This window comes from Falco naumanni, chromosome 12 (assembly GCF_017639655.2).
Source record: "Falco naumanni isolate bFalNau1 chromosome 12, bFalNau1.pat, whole genome shotgun sequence".
In the NCBI taxonomy this organism is placed as follows: domain Eukaryota; kingdom Metazoa; phylum Chordata; class Aves; order Falconiformes; family Falconidae; genus Falco; species Falco naumanni.
The window spans coordinates 28,312,344-28,331,492 of record NC_054065.1 but is presented as its reverse complement, the minus strand read 5'-3'; the positions used below and the strand labels follow the sequence as shown (position 1 = coordinate 28,331,492).

At 37.4% G+C, this 19,149-nt stretch overlaps 1 protein-coding gene across 8 annotated transcripts in view; it reads left to right on the top strand.

Annotated features, from left to right (window-relative positions):
* The window catches only part of CDC42BPA (CDC42 binding protein kinase alpha), a 188,571-nt gene that overhangs the window by 146,712 nt on the left and 22,710 nt on the right, over positions 1–19,149 (top strand). For 6 of the 8 annotated variants that reach the window (XM_040612198.1, XM_040612197.1, XM_040612194.1 and 3 more), the window contains 12 exons: positions 358–405; positions 4,216–4,254; positions 7,320–7,439; positions 8,135–8,215; positions 10,350–10,455; positions 11,212–11,348; positions 12,018–12,157; positions 12,815–12,896; positions 14,121–14,337; positions 15,059–15,121; positions 16,038–16,631; positions 18,613–18,710. In XM_040612198.1, coding sequence (XP_040468132.1) covers positions 358–405; positions 4,216–4,254; positions 7,320–7,439; positions 8,135–8,215; positions 10,350–10,455; positions 11,212–11,348; positions 12,018–12,157; positions 12,815–12,896; positions 14,121–14,337; positions 15,059–15,121; positions 16,038–16,631; positions 18,613–18,710 — 1,725 coding nt within the window. The remainder of the gene's footprint in view (positions 1–357; positions 406–4,215; positions 4,255–7,319; positions 7,440–8,134; positions 8,216–10,349; positions 10,456–11,211; positions 11,349–12,017; positions 12,158–12,814; positions 12,897–14,120; positions 14,338–15,058; positions 15,122–16,037; positions 16,632–18,612; positions 18,711–19,149) is intronic. The other 2 variants (XM_040612195.1, XM_040612196.1) reach the window with 2 other exon arrangements.

Below are 19,149 nucleotides of genomic sequence, written 5' to 3'. Positions count from 1 at the left end.
TTTCATTGCATATTCATTACTTCATTGTTCTCTCTTGAAGTCCTCACAATTAATACAATTTTAAAATTTGTTTTTTCATCGTTTGTCTTATAAGTTACTTTCAGTATGAAATTCCTGTTGGAGTGTAGCAATATTATTTTATTGAGTGAATGCTGGAAAAACATTGGGTTTTATACAGGTAGTTGATTAATTGTCTGTGAAAGGCAATTAATGAGAGCTCACAGAGATAACAGTTACAGGCAATAGTTACTTACAGTTCTTTATTTTTGCAATTTTATTTATACTGAACAGTTTTCTTCATCCATCTCTTTCTCTCTCTCTCTTTCTTTTTTTTTATTGCTGTTTTCATTAAAATAGGATTCCTTTTCCTCCTCTTCATCCTCATTGATTGATTTTATGGATGACGTAAGTCTTTGACTTTCAAACCAGTAAAACCCTCAGTAACAGAGATCAGCTGATTGATTTGGAATATTCAAACATTAATGCAGTCAAAAAAATCTGCAAGTGCAGGTTATTTCTATAATAGTATACTTACACCTATTTATATAGGTAGATGTTCCATTTTAAAGTAAATGCTTTTCTTTAGGTGCAGGTGAAGAATTCTTAACTGCAAACAGTTTTTCAAATGGGGAGAAGCTGCTTTTGGGCCTTTTCTACCGATACGGCCTGTGGAAACTGGTTCCAAAATCACTGGCACACTTAATTCATTTAGTTCTATTGCTTCCTGTTACTACTTTATGATTAATTGCTTCCAAAAGTTTTCTGATCACTTCAGCAAAAATGTTTTCCTTGCATACAGTTAATTCCTGTTTGCTCAAATAAAATAGTCTGGGTTTTAGCCTATATTGTAAGAGGTAATTTTCATTATAACTGAAGTGAACTTACTACTTTTTATTGTCATTTGAGATGCTGGTTTTGTGTCAGGACAGCGTTTAAATATTTACCCCAGTTAATTGCTTACTAAAGGAACTGAGTTAAAAGCTGAAAACTGACTCATTATATTTCTTCCAGACTGGAATAGTAGGCACATAAAAATAAACAATAATAAGCTTTCTAAAATCAACGTATGCATCCATGGTAGAGAACCATCTGTTACAACTCTGTAGGTATATTGTGTGTGTACATCTGTGTGTGCTTGTATATATGTGTCTGCACATACACACATATATATACATATGTATTTACAATAGTATAATCCTATTTGCATTAAAATGTGATATAATTAATTTTATTCTAGAAATGTCTGCTCTGAAGGGTGTAACAAAGAGGGTATAGTTTATGGGCCTATTCTACTGATGACATTTCCTTTCACAAACTCTGAAAGAATGTTTTTCTTCTAGATGCTTTTTTTTTTTTTTTTCTGTAAAACAGGTATATACCTTTGAGAAAACGTGAAGGTACCGTAAAGGTACAGACAAAATTTGTGGTACCATAGTAGATGGTATTTACCTGCATTTTTGTATAGCATATAGAAAACTTCTATCTTGCTGATGTTGTTGGAATTTTCTTTGACAAAAAGAGTAGTTTCCTGTCATGTTAAGTCTACAATAAATGAATAATATTTATATCCTTTAACTGGATTAAAGGAATGTTCTCTATGTTGCCTGAGTATTAGGAACACTTGGTTTGAATCAGCAGGTTCTTTCGTTGAAAGTTACCTTTAAAAATATCTTAATATTCTCTTCTAAAACTTGTTACCAGAGAAATCAATGTGGCAGAGTAGCTGATGATGTTCTGTTTTGAAAGAGGAGACTTGGGACAAGACAGTTTTTCGTGGTTGCTATCTAGTTAGTTTTGAAGGACGTCCGTACTTTATTCTGTTTTTATTGTTGGTTGTTGTTTAGTTTTTGTTTTTTTAAAGGCAGCAGCATTTTTTTTCTTCACAAGCATTTTGACAACATCATGTTTATCTTTTTAGCTATGCAAGTGAGTAATTTTCAACTGTTGGTATACATCCCTTAAGGCATTCTTCCTGATTGGTCCACCCAGATCAAATCTTTTCAGATACCCATTTTTTAGTCTTAGATAAAACTGTAGGTATTCATGTGTATATTGTTGCACGTGGATGACTTACTACATGCAGAGTCAAACTTCCCCTGTTACAGCTTCAATCTGAGTCCAACAGGAACATTTTTTTCTCAGTTGCATTGGGCAGGAGTACATTGCTGGGCTGGGCTGGCCAGTGGCTAACGTCTCTAACACCAGGGCAGAATTCTTTCTCGTCTGGCAAAGCTGCAGAAGAAGAGCGTTGACTGTTCAAAGATGAGAAGAGTATCTTGCAGACAAATGCAAGACTTTTTGAGCTACCTGTCTTTATGAGAAAGAGAAATAAAGCAGATGTCCACATTAATAGGAGAAAGGTGTTTAAAGTCAGTTCTGCATCTTTCATTTATTGGACAATTACTTGATTCATTCGTAGAGAGATTCATAACATATATCCTCTGAATTATCAAAATGAATGGTTATTTATGTTTTAGCTCATAGAGTTGGTTCTACATCAATGTGTTAGTCAGACTCTAAATGAAATCATTAAATACAAATATATTAAAAATTCCTCCCCAGTGAATGTGACCTCCATTCCCTTCCCAGTGTCTCTTTTTGGCAGCAGTTACCTTGACGGGCAGCATGTTTTCTAGCATCTCAAGAATTAACCTGTGCTCAGTCAAACCTGAGAAGTGTGTGGGTTCTTTATGTTAAGACCAAAGGAGAATTACAAGTCCTCAGGCCAGACTCATGCAGTGCTGCAATATCGCATGGGTTTCAGGAAAGCCTCTCCTGTAATCAAGAACCCCAAGTAAATATTACTAACGGCCCATATTGTTTCTTCAGCCTCAGGTGCTTCATTAGAAATGACAAGAGTGTAAAATAATATGCAGTTGCAGTTACATAGCATTCTTTGCAACGTCTCTGACGTCTGTGTAGCATACAGTTGTGTAAGCAGTACTGCGCTCGGCCCACTGATTACATTTGGAGTTTACTAGGGTGGGTATGTCATGTGTCAGCCATCCCAGTAACAGAATTGCTTATAGCACTCTGAATGACAAGTTAATTCTAATTTTTTTCAATGAGGAAAACAGTAGCTTTGCAATTTCTACTGAAGAGAAGTAAAAATAGATGTCCTGCTGCCTCTGCAGCCTGCAGATGCTGAGCAAGAACCATGGTTGCTCACTGTTCAGATGAGTAGCACTCACTGTTGGTTCCAGCTGTCCCTCCTTGAAAACATACTTCGTCAGGTTGGCAGAGCTGGTGCCTAAATCCTCACAGCTGCGAAAGCCCACACGCATTGAGAAATGATCCTTGTATCCCCTGTGGACACAGCAGGGTGCAAAGGGGAGTAGGAACATGTTTTACTGTCCCTGGTGTCTGATTTTGGTGGGGAGGGAAGTCATCCCCAATGACTCTGATGAACTGATTTCTAAACATTTGCCACTGTTCCTCCTGTGTGCTGCAGGCTGTCTCTCAGTAATATCTTCTAAGTCTCCTGTGTTCATTACAGGTGTGGGGGTTTTGCCAGTGGATTTTGTGTATCTCACTAGCTATTAGAAGCAATCAACTTGTTTTATCTAAAGATGAATTTTTGATTATTTAATAACAATAAAGTGGAATCCTATTATTTTCCCACTTGCTAGAAAATACTGGTTTTCCCCTGTTATCAACACATTACAAATTAAAAATGTATTTCTTAAATCATCCTGCAATCTGTCCTCATATACAGTTGCCGTGGGCTGTGGTTAAACTAAACAAATCTGAACTTTTTAAATACCTACAGAATAAATCAAGCTCTGAATCAAGTTATTAAACAGAATAAGCCATAGTATATAGCATGTGGTGAGAGCCCTGACTACCTGCACATTCATAATTAAGTTTAGAATAATTCTGGTTCTTACTGATACTTTACATTGGACATATTGTGCCTCAAAGAGATTGCTTTATTTATCTTGTTCAAAGTACAGAGATGCTAACTGCAAATTATTAGTATAACGTAGTCTGCAGTTCAGTCCTGTGCAAAAATGCAAACTTTAAAATAATTGTTCCTTTTTTTTATGTTTCATTCCTCCTGTTGCCCCAGAATATCTTGTTTTCAAAATACTTGTAAAAATGACCATGTCTCTGTGTGTCTAAATGCTACCTCTGGAGATACAGAGTGACGATTTCTGAGCTGATGTGTGTCACTGTTTCGTTTTGTAACATATTCTCCTCCTTTCTTTGTTAAAGCGCTCTCCTTCCTGTACTCCAGCTAACAAAGGCAGACGTGTAAGAGGCTGTCTTACTCTATGTGGCCCTTTATTTTTTTGCCTGTTTTGTACATGCCTTTGTTTAATGTATGGATTGTGTATTTACCTCACTGCATGTCTTGTGCTCCTGCTACCGTTTGCTGCTGCTGCTGTGCTTTTTGTTGTTTTATAGCTGGGGGCTAAAAGCTTTTGGAGTGTTCGATTTGGTAATCCTATGGGCAGAATATCACAGTAACTAGAGAAGATGCTTTGGGTACTTCCTCATTTCAATGTGGAAGCTGATCAAGTAGGCGCAGGTTGGGAAGATGGGCAAATGTCAAATAAGGGCCTGGTTTTTCCCTTGCCCTCAGCAGAGGGCATGTGTCGAGTTACGGGAACTGCCTATGCAGGTTTGGCGTTTGGCAGGCATGTCATAGCAAAGGGTAGAAAATATCACAGTACAGAAACAAACAAACGGGAAGTGGGCAACTGAGTAAATTGGAGCATCAAGGAGGGCAGGAAAAATTCATACAAGGAAAGCAGAAGGATGTCTTGTAGTCCTGTTAAGCTGGAAAGCTCTACGGTGTTTCAAAAATCAAGGTGGATTTTTAACATGGTGTTATCAAAGCTTTGTCAGACTGCATTTGTAGCAGATACACTATGTCCATTTTCAACTCATACTGCCACTTTTGTTTCTTTTACACATGTATGACAATAGGAATAAGAAAGTATACAAAGCATTTATATTGAATATTTAATAAATAAGCAATAACGCCCAACAGCTCTAAGAGTGCCCTTACCTGTGCAGTTCAAAGCACACCGCTGTGTCTTAGGCCAGCATCCTTGGGTTTGTTGGCTGTGGCTCCAATTCCAAAGGCCATCTCTCCTCAAGATGTGTTTATACACAGGCCAGCTTTGGCTCAGACATACACAGGTGACACTGTGGAGACAGCTAAGCACAGGCCTGTGGAAGACAACAAGGCTGTTACAGATTGGTAGGAAATATGGAAATATGCTTTTGATAAACCAGTGGATTTGTTTGATTTTAATGGTGTTAATGTGGTCCACGTAAGCTTTTGGCCATAGTTGAGTCAGGTTGCTTTAGTTCTTCTCATTAAAGCAAGGAACCTGGAGCAACACAGCTTAAGGCCCTGTTTCTGCAGTAAAGGTGGTGGTTAAAATTCCGTTCAAATTCTGTAATGGTAGATCAGGTTCTGTGCGTTTTGTGGGCTTTTTATGTTCCGTAAGTAAAGTAAAAATACATTTGTTACTGGTTCAGCATTTGTCTCCAACCACAAAGGCTTTGTAGCACATTCCAGAAAAATTCCATCATTCATATCATGCTTGTACTAAAATGAAGAGACACCATGAAAATTCTTTGGTATGCAATGCTGCTTTGAAAAGGAAAGCCTTTGGAGTATCTGGAAACATTTGTGAAATGATAGATTAGATCTCTGAGTTTAACTTGCAGAAGAAAAGGAATGTCTGTTCCTTGCCACAGCAAATTTGCCTGTAGTTACTTATTTGGCATATTTTTTAATTACACTTAAGAAGAAAGTAAAATTGTTGGAGGTCTTTGAGTGGACTCCAAGTTATCACATGTTTAGACTCAATTTAAAAAAGACAAAGTTTAAAATAATTGAAATAGTGTTATGTGTCGGGATTTGCTACTTAAAGGCATCAATGTTTCTAATACTGGATAAAGCTTCCAATTATTTGCTTCTGATAAACCTGAGCACAAAATGTTTGCTTTACTGCTGATTTTTGCCTCAATGCTTGAAACACATGATCTATGTGTAGAAAACAGGTGTATCCCAGTGTGAGAATTTGCCATTTTCATTAGAGAAATGCTTACAGGCATCTTAATGTGCCTAAGTTGACTAAGCTGATGAGCATTTTCGACCAGATAATTTTTTTTTTAAGGCTATGATAGCACTAGAAGCCATCGAACTTAACTCGCTACTATTAAAAAAAAAAAGTGGGGGTGGAGAGAGAGAGAAAGAAAAACCAGCGACTGCACCTGTTCGCTACCATGACTGAGTTTCTGGAGGACAGGACTGTATATGCATGTATAAGATTAGCTTGGCTATCTTATTCCCAAAAAGCAGTAAAGTTTGTGCAATTCTTAGTATGGTGTCAATGGCAAATGAGATAAAAAACAGTGGAATGTTCATATGCTTTCTGTAAACATTGCTGCATATTTGAGTTTGTGTGCAAGCTAGCCACATACTTTGTGATGGGGAACCGATGACAGCATTGCTCCAGAAAAGCCAGGCATGCAATGAAGGCTTCTGTAGGCTTCCAGCTTTTAGTTTTACTATTAGTGGAGAAAAGCATCCTCATCTTGCGATAATTTTTTTTCCATATAAATTTACATAGAAAACTTTGATATGGACATGTCTTGTTTTCAAGGAAGGATCCTGCATTCTCTGATCTTTTCAGTTGCACTGACAGAAGATGACTTGTTATCCAAGTTAACTGGTACCTATATGCCTTGTTGTTCAGTGTAGTTCTGTGTTGGGCTTAGTTTCATTGTCTTATCAAGGAGTAAGAAAATATTCCCCTGAAGAAACTGAATTCCTGGTAAGGATGTTTTTGGAGTTCAAATGGGGTAGAAAAAAATAGCAGTTCTTTGTGAATATAATTAACACTAACCTCAGGAAGTATGTTGTTTGCTCTGCCTTTTCTCCTTATTTACTCCTAAATGTATTTGCAGTGATTTACATGGGCTATGTGGGAATTCACTTGTGACAAATCTTTATTACCAGTGGACAAAACCCAGCAGAAAATATTCACCCTTTGAAAATGCTGAGTTACAGGTCTCTTCAAGTGTTTATCAGGCCCCTGAACTAGCAGCTCTTATGCATGTGCTCACCTCTCAGCAGAAGCCTTGGCGTGTTCATTTTCAATAATTTTCATTGCATTTTTAAACTATAATTAGGGATTTGCTAAAAACTGAATTTTTATCCTCTCAGTTCTCTCTTAGGAATTCTACTGCTCACTTACGTTATTTTGGCAAGAGTTGAGAATTCATTTTTAATGATGTCTTTGATTTATTTTTTTTTTGGTTGTGTTTTTTTTCCCCCTCTTGATTTGTTCTCCTAGATTGATTCAGTGGAGAATTTTACGTTGTCTAATACTCCATCACGGGATGAAGATAGCAAGTCTCACCTCCATTCAAGATCCAGATCTCCTTCTACAGCTAGTGAGATTGAACCAATCGAGGTACTCCAGTGTTGACAAATTTCTGTCTTCTTTTAGGAGTGACAGTTTCACTCATGTAAAAATTGCTACTGCAAATCCTTTTGTTTAGAATGAAGCTCGTTCCTCTGCAGTGAGGCTCTTTAGGACCTTGTAATAACCTTCTGCACCAGTGGTGAATGGCGTTTAGGGGAATGTTGCATGTCCTTTCCCATACGGCTAGGGTGGGTGGGCTAGGGGTGGGAACTATATTGAATCAGTTGTTAGATACAGTCTCTCTTCATAAAACATCCTCAGTCATGAGTATTTAAGAAATGATGGCACGAAGTTAAATGTTGTACTGTAGTTTGTAAGAGCACACTTTGGAGTCCTGCTGTGAAAGTCTTTTCAATACGAAATACTAGCCAGGCTCTGCAGCTGTGATAGTGTATCCCCTTTCCCTGTTAAAAAATTTAACTGATTATTTTACATTAGAAGAGATTCAATCACATGTTTAAGATAATACAAAGTTACTTTTGACATTTAGGAGATTAATCTTACATGTAATTTTGCTGAAAAATAAGATTTGGTTTTCCGAGTCCTTTTCTGTGTTAATCAGATTGATTGCTTGTATGTTTGGGGGTGGGGTGGGTGGGACGTTGCAGTCTTTTTCCTTCATTCAGGCTGTCTTTGATACTGTGTACTTGATGCCTCATTGATCCTTTGGGGGCTATGTTCAGGTTACAGATCATCCTCCCCGTTCAATTCACACTCCAACCATGAGGACAGCGTATATTGGATCAGGACTCTCTGCACCAAAGGTATTCAGTCAAGTGTTCACACTTTTTATAAGGTAGAGGGGAAAATAGCACTCCCGGGCAACAGCTTCAGGAGAGCTGTTTGTCACAGCAATCTTACCAGAACTGCCTAGAAGGATTGTTTATATGGAAGCCGGTTGCTTTCTAAAATTCGAAACCCCTCATTCCTACATTATGTGGTTTGACAAGTTGTACTAGGCACACAGGAATCTGATTTTAAGAAAAATGCTAATTTGTAAATTAGAAAGAGATAAATGAACCAGGATGTAAAGAAACGAAAAGACTTCCTAGAAGGGGGGTGTTTCCTGGCATGTGTCTGACCAGCCTGCCCTTTATCTCTGTATACAATAAAACTGATGTCACTGTGGGACAGTCTCAGATTAGCACATCCGTGAGCTGATTAGATGCTTATTTTTGAGAAAAGGCAAAGTGTAAGCCTAAAATGAAACCATAGATTTGCATTTTTTATAAGCAGTGTAGAGTGAGAACAACAGCCAGCACTGGACTGGGAGAAGGAATTCCCGTCTTTCTGTCTTCAGGCTTTTTGCTTGCATAAATACTGATTCTGCGTCAGTTGTTGAAATTATTTTGCTGTTGGCCAAATAAGCCAGTCAACGTATGATAATTCACAGCAAATTCTTTATATTCAAGCAAATGAAGAATAAGATACTAGCTACAGAAGGAAAAATTACCCCATAAAAGTTTCAGAAGTGCCCCAACGGCTTAGGAATCTCCTCAATATTTAAAAAAAATGTCGGTTTTTCTGCAACTAATCAGTGAAGTAAATAAGTCTTTCTGATAGATCTGTTTCTCTGATTTGATAAATTGCAAAACAGCAAAAGACTTCATTTGTGTAAAGGAAAGCTAAAAAGTTTGAGCAGACAGTGTTCTTTGGCAGCATCTTAGTAAATCAGTTAAAAAATACTGTAAGTGCACTTGGAATCCTGTGAAACATTCTACTGTGCATATAATTCAATTTTTGAAAATATTTTGCTCAGGAAGTAATGATTGGCTTTCTAATTTATTATGTTCCCTAAAGAACCTTCTTACTTTATGATTCCATTAGTTTTTAAAGCTAAGTATTGTTTCCCTGCAAGTTTTGAAACAAGACATCCATCTGTAGACAGACATCCATCTGTAGACAGGCTTCCATTGTAACAGGAAAACTGTTCCTGGAGATGCATGAGGTTTGAGCCCTTAGCTGTGATATCTTATGCTGGGAAAACCAGGCAAGTGATAAAAATGTTAATATACCTACACATTAAAGTATTCTGCAAAATTGTCTTATTTCAGATCACATATATTATCCAAGTTGCTTGGATAGCCTTTGTGTTCACCCTATGCTGTATGATTTCTCCACCTACCAGTTGTTACTTTGCTGGGGTGTTTTTTTTGTTGGGGTTTTTTTTTTGGAAAAGCAAAGCAGCATTCTGGATTTTATATAAGGCCTTTTATGAATCATACTACCACATTATGTAGTCATTTAGCCTTGATATCATAGCATCAGCTCCGCCATCCTTAAGGGGAGAGAATTAAAACACTTAACTCATGTTGTCTATGTTCCCAAAAACTAACAGAAGATAGTCCCTTTTAAAATCAACTTCGTCTGTACTCTTGCTTTTGATTTGCGTGTTCTGAAGTTGCCTGTGCTTGCCACCACAAAACTGAACTCTGTCATGCTTTCTAAAAATTAAAATTTTGAAAAAGTTGGGATATTTTTCTTTGAATTTTGGCAACAGTCCTTACAGAGGAGCACTGAATTTGCAACTTAGAAAATACTGTGGTAGGTTAACTTTGGCTGGCAGACAGTTGCCCACCAAGCACATACATAGACACATTCAGCTTCTAGAGTGTAATGGAATAATTTTGGCAACTTTCCTATCTGCAGTGAAAGCAAACTCATGTTCTGAGACGCTGTCCAGTTTCCATGGTTTTGTTTACAAAGGATGGTTTAAATTATCAACAACGAGCACTGATAAGGAGTTTTTTTTCAGCCCATGTGTCAGCACCTCAGATCTCATTTCAGCAAACACAAATAAGCTACCTTTTTTAATGGCTATGCACTCTGGTGTCTGTGAAAAAGATAACTGTTCAGAAGCGTTACAGGTGTTAACATCCTTGTCTGCTTGTTTCACAGCCTAAAGCGCACCAGTTTGTAGTGAAATCATTTAACACACCAACAAAATGCAATCAATGCACATCTCTGATGGTCGGTTTAATTCGACAGGGCTGTACTTGTGAAGGTAAGCACTTGTGAAAGCAGGAGGTGTGAACTGAAGTTCTTACAAATGCAAATTGCACAGTACATGTTGTAGTGTGATAATGCCTGAGTCTTCTATTTTGAACAGCAGAATATATTGTCATGCTTCAGTCTTTTACCAGTAGAAGCCAAACACTTCAAATGTCTTATGTAACAGATTACCTGGTTATCTGGGGACATACTCCAGTTGGTGGTGGAAGAGCTTAGCTCAGTTTACTTAAAATAGCAATAAGAGGCCACAGTCAGCAGTCAGGTATGCTGCCAGCAGTTTTGCTCTCTGGTTCAGGGCAAAATGTAAGACAGTTTTGCTGTCAGTACCAATTTTGCTCCTTTCCAGGGCTACTTTATTCTAGGCTTGTATGTACACAGAAAGACATTCATCATTTAGAGGAGCTTCCAGCTTTTTGTTTGCTAGTAGAGTTGGGCCTAGAGGAGATCACAGAGATTATCTCAGTATGAGCTTCTGATTAGGCTCTTTCTTACCTGGGTGAAACCAGACTGTATCCATACACCTCTGAAAATGAGAAAGTCAGAATTTAGAGCAGATGAACTTCAAAGCATGAACTGCTCCTGTGCGCAGACTTACGTTTCTGTCTCAGTGTAGCAAAGTACAGTGAAACTATTCAGCTGTTGGTCAAAAAAAAGAGAGGATTCCTTTCTAAATATCGTTACTGTCATAGCTTTTGCATTGCACAAGAAATAACCATCAAATCTTTTTGTTTCTTCTCTTCCTCACAAGTATGTGGATTCTCTTGCCACGTGACCTGTGCAGACAAGGCTCCTGCAGTATGTCCAATCCCTCCCGAACAGACTAAGGGACCTTTGGGAATAGATCCACAGAAAGGCATAGGAACAGCTTATGAAGGACATGTCCGAGTAAGTATCAGGTAGCTGCATTTGAGGCACTTACATTAAATTTGTTGTTTTCCAGAGCTGGAATTAAACTCTTAATTGGAGCATCAGGGGGGATGGATTTAATTATACTTTAAGGTAACAGTTTGCAAACCAAGACCTACATTTTTACAAAGCAACTGTTAGCATTTTCAACAGTAATTATCTCCCCGTTTTTGTTAGCCATTGTGCTTTGAGTTGGTCTTCAATAATCCATCTCTAAAGATCAGATCATCTTCCAGGGCCTATGAGTTTTTGAGTCTTTCTGTTGATGCTATTACTGTCTAGCATCATTGGTGTGGGTGCTTGTACAGGAATACTAAAAAAAACTACTCTACATGGTCAACAGGAATATGGCCAAAACTAATTAAAAATGAGCTTCTTTCTCTGTATTTGTTAATATAGCTTTGAATGAGCTTGTGAAATAAGAAGGAAGGATCTGTGGTGCTATGAATTTTTTTAAATAATACATTGTGGTGGCTGTGTGGCTGTGTGTGATGCTCTTACTGCACCTGTGCTATTACTTACGTTGCTTAACATTGTTACTGAATAAAAGCTTGTCGGCCTAGATGAGAGAATTGATTTTTGTACTGTATCTTGGATTTTTGATTGCATGCAAACTTAGAGAGTTGATCAGAATTTATTTTGCCAAAGGTACCAAAACCAGCTGGAGTAAAGAAAGGTTGGCAGAGAGCGCTGGCAGTGATCTGTGATTTTAAACTCTTCCTATACGATGTAGCAGAAGGAAAAGCATCCCAGCCCAGCGTGGTAGTGAGTCAGGTCATAGACATGAGGTAAGCTGTTTGGTGCTGAGTGGAAGCTTCTCGGAAGTACTGGGAGGGGTTTTTTTCTGCTTTTTGTGAAATCGGTAAGCAAGCTCCAGAGCTTTTATGAAAAACTGTAATCGATGTTGAGAGCCACTTTTTGATTCAGAAGGGCTAGTTTGTTCCCACTGTCTTCAGTATTACTGAAATACTACCAACTTCACTGAAGGCTGAGAACATTTAACACACCAAGCAGGTAAAGTTTATCTCTGAACTAGGTTAGTTTATGCAGGAGGTCTCAAAAAGCTGTAGTTTGTACCTTACAGCTTCTAGTGAGCTCGGATTTTTATTGAAGAGTTAGAGAGGTGTTCTTGGTCTAGGGCTATTTTTAATGTTTGATTATTTTTATTTTTTTAAAAAGGTTTTAATTTGAACAGACAAAACCCACATACTCAGATTTATCTCCGTCAACATTTACCAGGAATTAATCATGCAGCATTGCATTTGTGAGTTTCATCTGCAGATAAAGAGGAAAGGATCATTTTAAGAATTAGATCTCGTTACTGTCTTATTGTGTCCTGTCCTTCACAAAGCAAGGCTATTGGTACAATGGAAATATAAATAAAAACCAAACATATAGATTTTACTCTTTAACTCTTTTTCAATTATGTTTGTGGTCTCCATAAGGGATGAAGAATTCTCAGTGAGTTCTGTCTTGGCCTCAGATGTCATCCATGCAAATCGAAAAGATATCCCCTGTATCTTTAGGGTAAGTATTATGTCTTGAACCCAGTAACCCAGAAGTACAGGGTTTCAGAGTGTGGTGTACGGTGTGCACTCACTGACAGCTTGCTAGTATTTTATTTCCTTTGCAAGTTCTGGCCGTGTGGTATCCATGGCAGCAGCAGCAATGCATAAGGATCTGTATGTATATTGTTTTTGTGGTAAAAATAGAGCTAGTACATTTAAATAAGCTCCCATCTCCCCTTTACGTGGCTTTTATTTTTTTAACCTTCACAGTAAGATGTACTTTTCTCAATCTCCTGTTAGTCATTTGGAATTCTTCTTTTCTTCGTGATCTTCTACATTTTCATTTCCTAAAGTCACCTGCTGCTTCTCAATTTAACTTGTTGTGGTATTCCTGAAGCCTTTATTTTGTATACTTTTATATATATTTATATATATATAGATAGATATAGGGTCTCTGAAAACTTCCATTCATCAGGTAGTATAGATACCTAGTGTAAAATGCTCATCAAAACTTACTTCTATTATCTGGTATCAGGATTTTGCCATCATTGGCTTTTTCTAATACTCTTCTTATTTTTACTAGATATTCTATTTAACCTTTGACCTCAGTGAAATAACTTTGGTGTCTTATTAACTCCCCTGTCATTTTTTTACTATACCATTGTGTTTCACTCCTTGTTTTTACAGCTTTCAGACTGTTTTATCACTCTGCATGCTGAGAGGAGATAAACTTACAAAAGGGGAATTCATATTTGTCTATAGTAGCTGTGCCAAATAGGTGAAAAGGACCATAGATCATTCTTCCAAAAAGACCATTCCTATTGCATTAAATTATTAACAAATTAGATAAATGAATAAACAAACAAACAAACCTTATTGGTCTTTAAAAAAAATACAGAATACTTTGTAAGAATGCTTTTCATTATACAATTGCAGTGAGAAACAATTGATTACCTTATTTAGGGCAGACATTCCCAAATGATAGAATAAATACAAATGGATTTGACATAAACCTAAAGTTTTCTCTGTTCTTTGCTGGAGTTATTTGCATCTACAGGTTTTCCTGCTGTGGTTCCTTCATTGAGGTGGAGTGTTTTCTATTGACTAGGGCTAAATTTTTCATTCTAAATTCAGGCAGCTAGTTAAAAGGGCACTTTATAGGCATCTGATACTCTTGTAATAATGATAATGATGAATTTTGTTACTGTTTATGACTTAAAATGCACATTTTAAAATTTTCCAGGTTACAGCTTCCCAGCTCTCTGCATCCAGTAATAAGTGTTCAATCCTGATTCTAGCAGACGGTGAGAATGAAAAAAGCAAGTGGGTAGGAGTGCTGAATGAATTGCATAGGATCTTGAAGAAGAACAAACTCAAAGACCGCTCAGTCTATGTTCCCAAAGAAGCTTATGACAGCACCTTACCCCTCATCAAAACAACACAGTCAGCAGCAATCATAGGTATGAAGTGAGTAAGAAGAAAGCTCTAAGAAAAAGGGGTATGCCAAAGACATACTTTTTTTGCAAAAAAAATTATTAAATGGCATAATCTACTGAATTGAGAGTAATAGGTAGTTTTTATCCCATATGGAAATGTGCATGAGTTTGAGAAGTACAATTCACTACCCAGTACTTCCATCAGATCTTTCAGAATATTCCCCCTATTCATACGTATTCATAATTATGAATAATTTTGACTGAGAATTGGATATTAGTCTTTTATTATTCAGTAAACTTAATTCCTTAACTGGGCAAAATTAGCACTATAGAGTAGATCACTGACTTTACAAAAACTGCTTGTGGGACCAGATAGAAGACAAAATCAGAGAATGAATTTAGTAATTTTAAACGCTATTGCTCAAAATATGGTAAACTCTTATTTAAATTATTTAAATACGATGTTACAGTTATTTTGAAGTTGGTAGTACACTTAAGTGCTCTGAATGGTTTGTTAAAGATTATGTTTCTTGCTGTTACTTCTACTATCAGGAGAAATGGGAAACTACTTGTTTTCAAAAATTTAAAAGATTGGGAGGTTACCAATGTTTGTGGTTACATGAATGTGTTTGGTTTGGCTTTATATTTGTTTATTTCAAGATAATAAAAAACTGTCTCTGTTAATCAGAATTACCACTGTTGTTGAAGAAGTATAACCTTTTTTTTTTTCCTCTTAATATCATAGACCATGAAAGAATAGCTCTGGGGAATGAAGAAGGGTTATTTGTTGTGCATGTCACCAAAGATGGTAAGAGATTAGGAACTGGTAATGATTCCCCTAATATTAAATAATCAGAAAATGACTGTGTAACCTTTTTTTCTCTTTCGATATCCTCTGGTTTAATTTTTCTCAATTTAATATGTTATCAGCTGGACTGGACAACCCCATAAGAGAGCCGATAATCAAGGTGTTCTGTGTGCTTTTTGTTTTGGGTATCCTTTCCAGTAACAATGATCCAGCATCTGGAATGCATTTGAAGACTTTCTTCCCTTGTTTGAAGCGGGTTCAATACTGAATTCAGACCAGGTTGCTCAGGACTTTGTCCAGTTGGGTCTTGAAAATCCCCAAGGACAGAGGTTCTACAGGCTCTTTGGGCTGCCTGTTGCAAGTTATTCTGACAATGAAACATTTCCTTTGTGTATCCAGTAGGAACCTCCCTCATTTCAGTTTGTGAATGTTGTCTCCTCTTCTGCTGTGTGCCTCAGTAAGGAGCCTGGCTTGATCCTTTCTGTAACCTCCTTCTTGGTAGCAGAAATGAAAACTTAGGTTCAGTATTGTAAAGACATGCAATGACAGATGCCCAAGCTAATTCAACAAGCCACATGTTTAATTGTATGTTTCAGCTTTTTGAGGGTTTTTGTTTATTCAGTAGTTTTAATAGCTATAAACTGTTTTTTAAATGAGTACTGAAATAATAACATATCAAATCCACTCCTCTCTTTTTCCAATGAGGAAACGCCAAAGGTCTGTCCAGCATTGCCACATCTGGTATTATATTAAAATGCAAGTTTTGATTCTGTACTTTTTAATACTGCAGGGAAGCAATAAAGGGGGTTTCTTGGGTTTCCTTCATAGTTTATCTTTACAAATACATACTTTATAATCAGTTCACACTGAAACATTATTTACTTGGATTTGGGGTTCTTGTTTGTTTGTTTTTTAGAGATCATCCGTGTTGGTGACAATAAGAAGGTTCATCAGATTGAGCTTATCCCAAATGAACAGCTCATTGCCGTAATCTCAGGACGAAACCGTCATGTGCGGCTTTTCCCTGTGGCTGCCCTGGATGGAAGGGAGACTGAGTTTTATAAGCTGGCAGAGACAAAAGGCTGTCAGTCAATAGTTTCTGGACATGTGCGCCACGGAGCTCTTACCTGCCTGTGTGTAGCCATGAAAAGGCAGGTCCTCTGTTACGAACTAAATCAGAGTAAGACACGTCACAAAAAGATCAAGGAGATCCAAGTCCAGGGGAATGTCCAATGGATGTCGATCTTCAGTGACCGTCTTTGTGTGGGCTACCAGTCAGGTTTCTTAAAATATCCCCTTCACGGAGAAGGCAGCCCATACAGTCTGCTCCATCCAGATGACCACACACTATCATTTATCTCACAGCAGCCAACTGATGCCATCTGTGCAGTCGAAATCTCAAATAAAGAATACCTGCTGTGTTTTAGCAGCGTAGGGGTTTACGTTGACTGCCAGGGCCGAAGATCTAGACAACAAGAACTGATGTGGCCCGCAACTCCATCTTCTTGCTGTAAGTTGCTCTGTGTGTCAGTGTACTTGCGCTGTTATGCATTGAAGCGATCACTGCTTGTATTAACATCCACAGGAAGTGAAGGTCAAGGATAAATTACCTGAGAGGTAATTAATGCTTTGTGCATCTGTCAGAATTTTTAATCTAGTCAGAGGGTTTAATCCGGATCTCGTTTATGCTAGTTTTGACAACTCTCTCACTGACTTTTATTGCTGTAACACCAAGAGAAATCAAGGGTCAGGATTTCTAGCTGACATCCGATTTCTAAATGTATGGCCTGATCTCTCAAACAGCCAAAAGCCTCACATCCTACCAAGGTTAATGGGATCTTTATGCATTCACTGCCATTCATACTGGACTGTTGTTTTTTAAAGTCTTAAAACTTGACTGTACTTTGGCTCGATGTTGTGATTCAAGCTTTCCTGATGTTCAGTCACGATCAGGATCTGGTAGTTTGACTTGTTTTTCTGTAACAGAGTTTATTCCTACTTAGTGTTTGCTTTTTTCTTTTCTTATTCCTTCATTCTCTCTTCCTCAGCCATTCTTGTTGACACTCTTCTTATTCATCTCTTCTTTTTCGCTTTTTCAAAAATCAGTTAAGGTTTTTTCCCCCCTCTGTCTCCTTCCCTTCCAAAGTACCAGGTAACAGCAGGCAATACAGAAAATATATTTCGTAACCTTAAAGAAAGAATACTGTAATTTTTCAAGATCCCAGTTTCCAGCAAGAACTGTTGACCATTTATTGCACATTCTCTCAAAGCTGGGGCTTTATCTTTTGACAGTTGGAGGAAAACAGAAACTGCAGTGCCTCTCTTCTTTTTAATGTCCTTCTGAATGCAGATAAAGATTAGCCAAATTTGTCCTCAGAGTCAGCTTTAGGCTGATTTTTTAGAATAGTTTGCCGCCTTGCTTACTGTGGCAGCAGTACAGTCCCAGTGCAGAGGAAAGGAATGTTTCACCTTGTTTGAGTGAAGCCCCCTCTGAATGTGGAAGGAACAACTTCTACAGGCTGTGTCCCTTCTGGTTTTCAGGAGTGTGACTATTATAATGGACTCAGAGAATGAATGAATCAAAATAAGATTTTGTGAGAGATTGAAAAACAGGTGTTTTCACATGTAGCTATCTATACTAGCAATTGACATTTGTGAAAGTTTTTGGATTGCCTTAAATGAAGTAACCTGATGTTATTCCAATTCAGAGTGGGGGTATATTTTATAGCAAAAAAACACCGTTACATTTAAACACAAGTTGGATGCTCTTGTTAGTCTTTGGCAGACCATGGTAGTCTTGTTGCCAACATGGAAATACTGAACTCTCCTTTAGAAGTGATCCCAGTGGAACAAATTTCATCCTGGGGAAATGTGCCAGATAAGTAGCGCAAGAATTCTCTTTACAATCCAGAAAATAAGAGAAAAGAATTAAAGCTAGAAGGAAACATGAAGATTTTTATGACTATGTCATGGTTCTTAGTTCCAACTGGTGTTGCATTTAGTACATAGTCCAAAGACTAAGAGCTCAGTTCGTTCAAATGACAGTTATTAAACAACAGCAACATATAGGCTTAAATAACAACAATAAAATAGTTTTCCTACCACATCATTTACAAAATACAAGCTCTTAAAAATAGGGCTTTTAGAAGAAAAAAAAACTTCGAACCACATCAGTGTTTGGCAGAGTAAACTGTAATCCCTTGTAGTTCAAAAAGTAGTTTGGTTCTGCAAAGTTAAAAGAAAAGTCATGGAGGTTTTAAGTCTTTGGTGGTACTGGTTTGCTTTTAGAATAAATGTCTAAGTCATTTCTGAGTTAAAACACATTTTCCAAAGGTGGTTGTTGAATTGAACCCCGTGGGCTGGGTTTTTTTGTTGTGGGTTTTTTTTTGTTTTGTTTTGTTTTTAAATAAACATGGTTAAACCATAAGAAGTTTTATGTTTTGAGCCCTGTCTAAAAGCACCTGACACTACACCTGATCATTCCCTCTCAGGTTACAATGCACCATACCTCTCTGTGTACAGTGAAAACGCAATTGACATCTTCGACGTGAACTCCATGGAGTGGATACAGACTATTCCTCTGAAAAAGGTAACTTGCTGTTTCAGTATCAGATACATGTCTAGACTCAATATTGCTTTGCTACAGTCATACCGTTTTTTTATGGACATCCAAAGGCATCATTAAAACTGCTTGTTTAGACATACTTGAACTAAAAGAAGAGCTAAGAATTGGCAAAGAATGCAAAGAAACTACTGCTTTTTCTTCGAAATATGAGATACAAAATGTGTTCTGTGTGTGGTTTCACTGTTTTAGATGAATGGTCAGTCTGGTGCGTATGAGTATGTTAGACACTGATGTTATTGTAGAGAGCAGTTTCTTGATATTAATTGCACATGGCTTCATTGGGACTGATTGCATCTACGTTATTGCTAGAAGATGCTGGATTGTTAAGGTAATTAATCAGGCCTTCAAAAATCTGTCTTCTGCTGCTTGAGAACATTGTAGACAGGGTTAGAACATTTTGGTT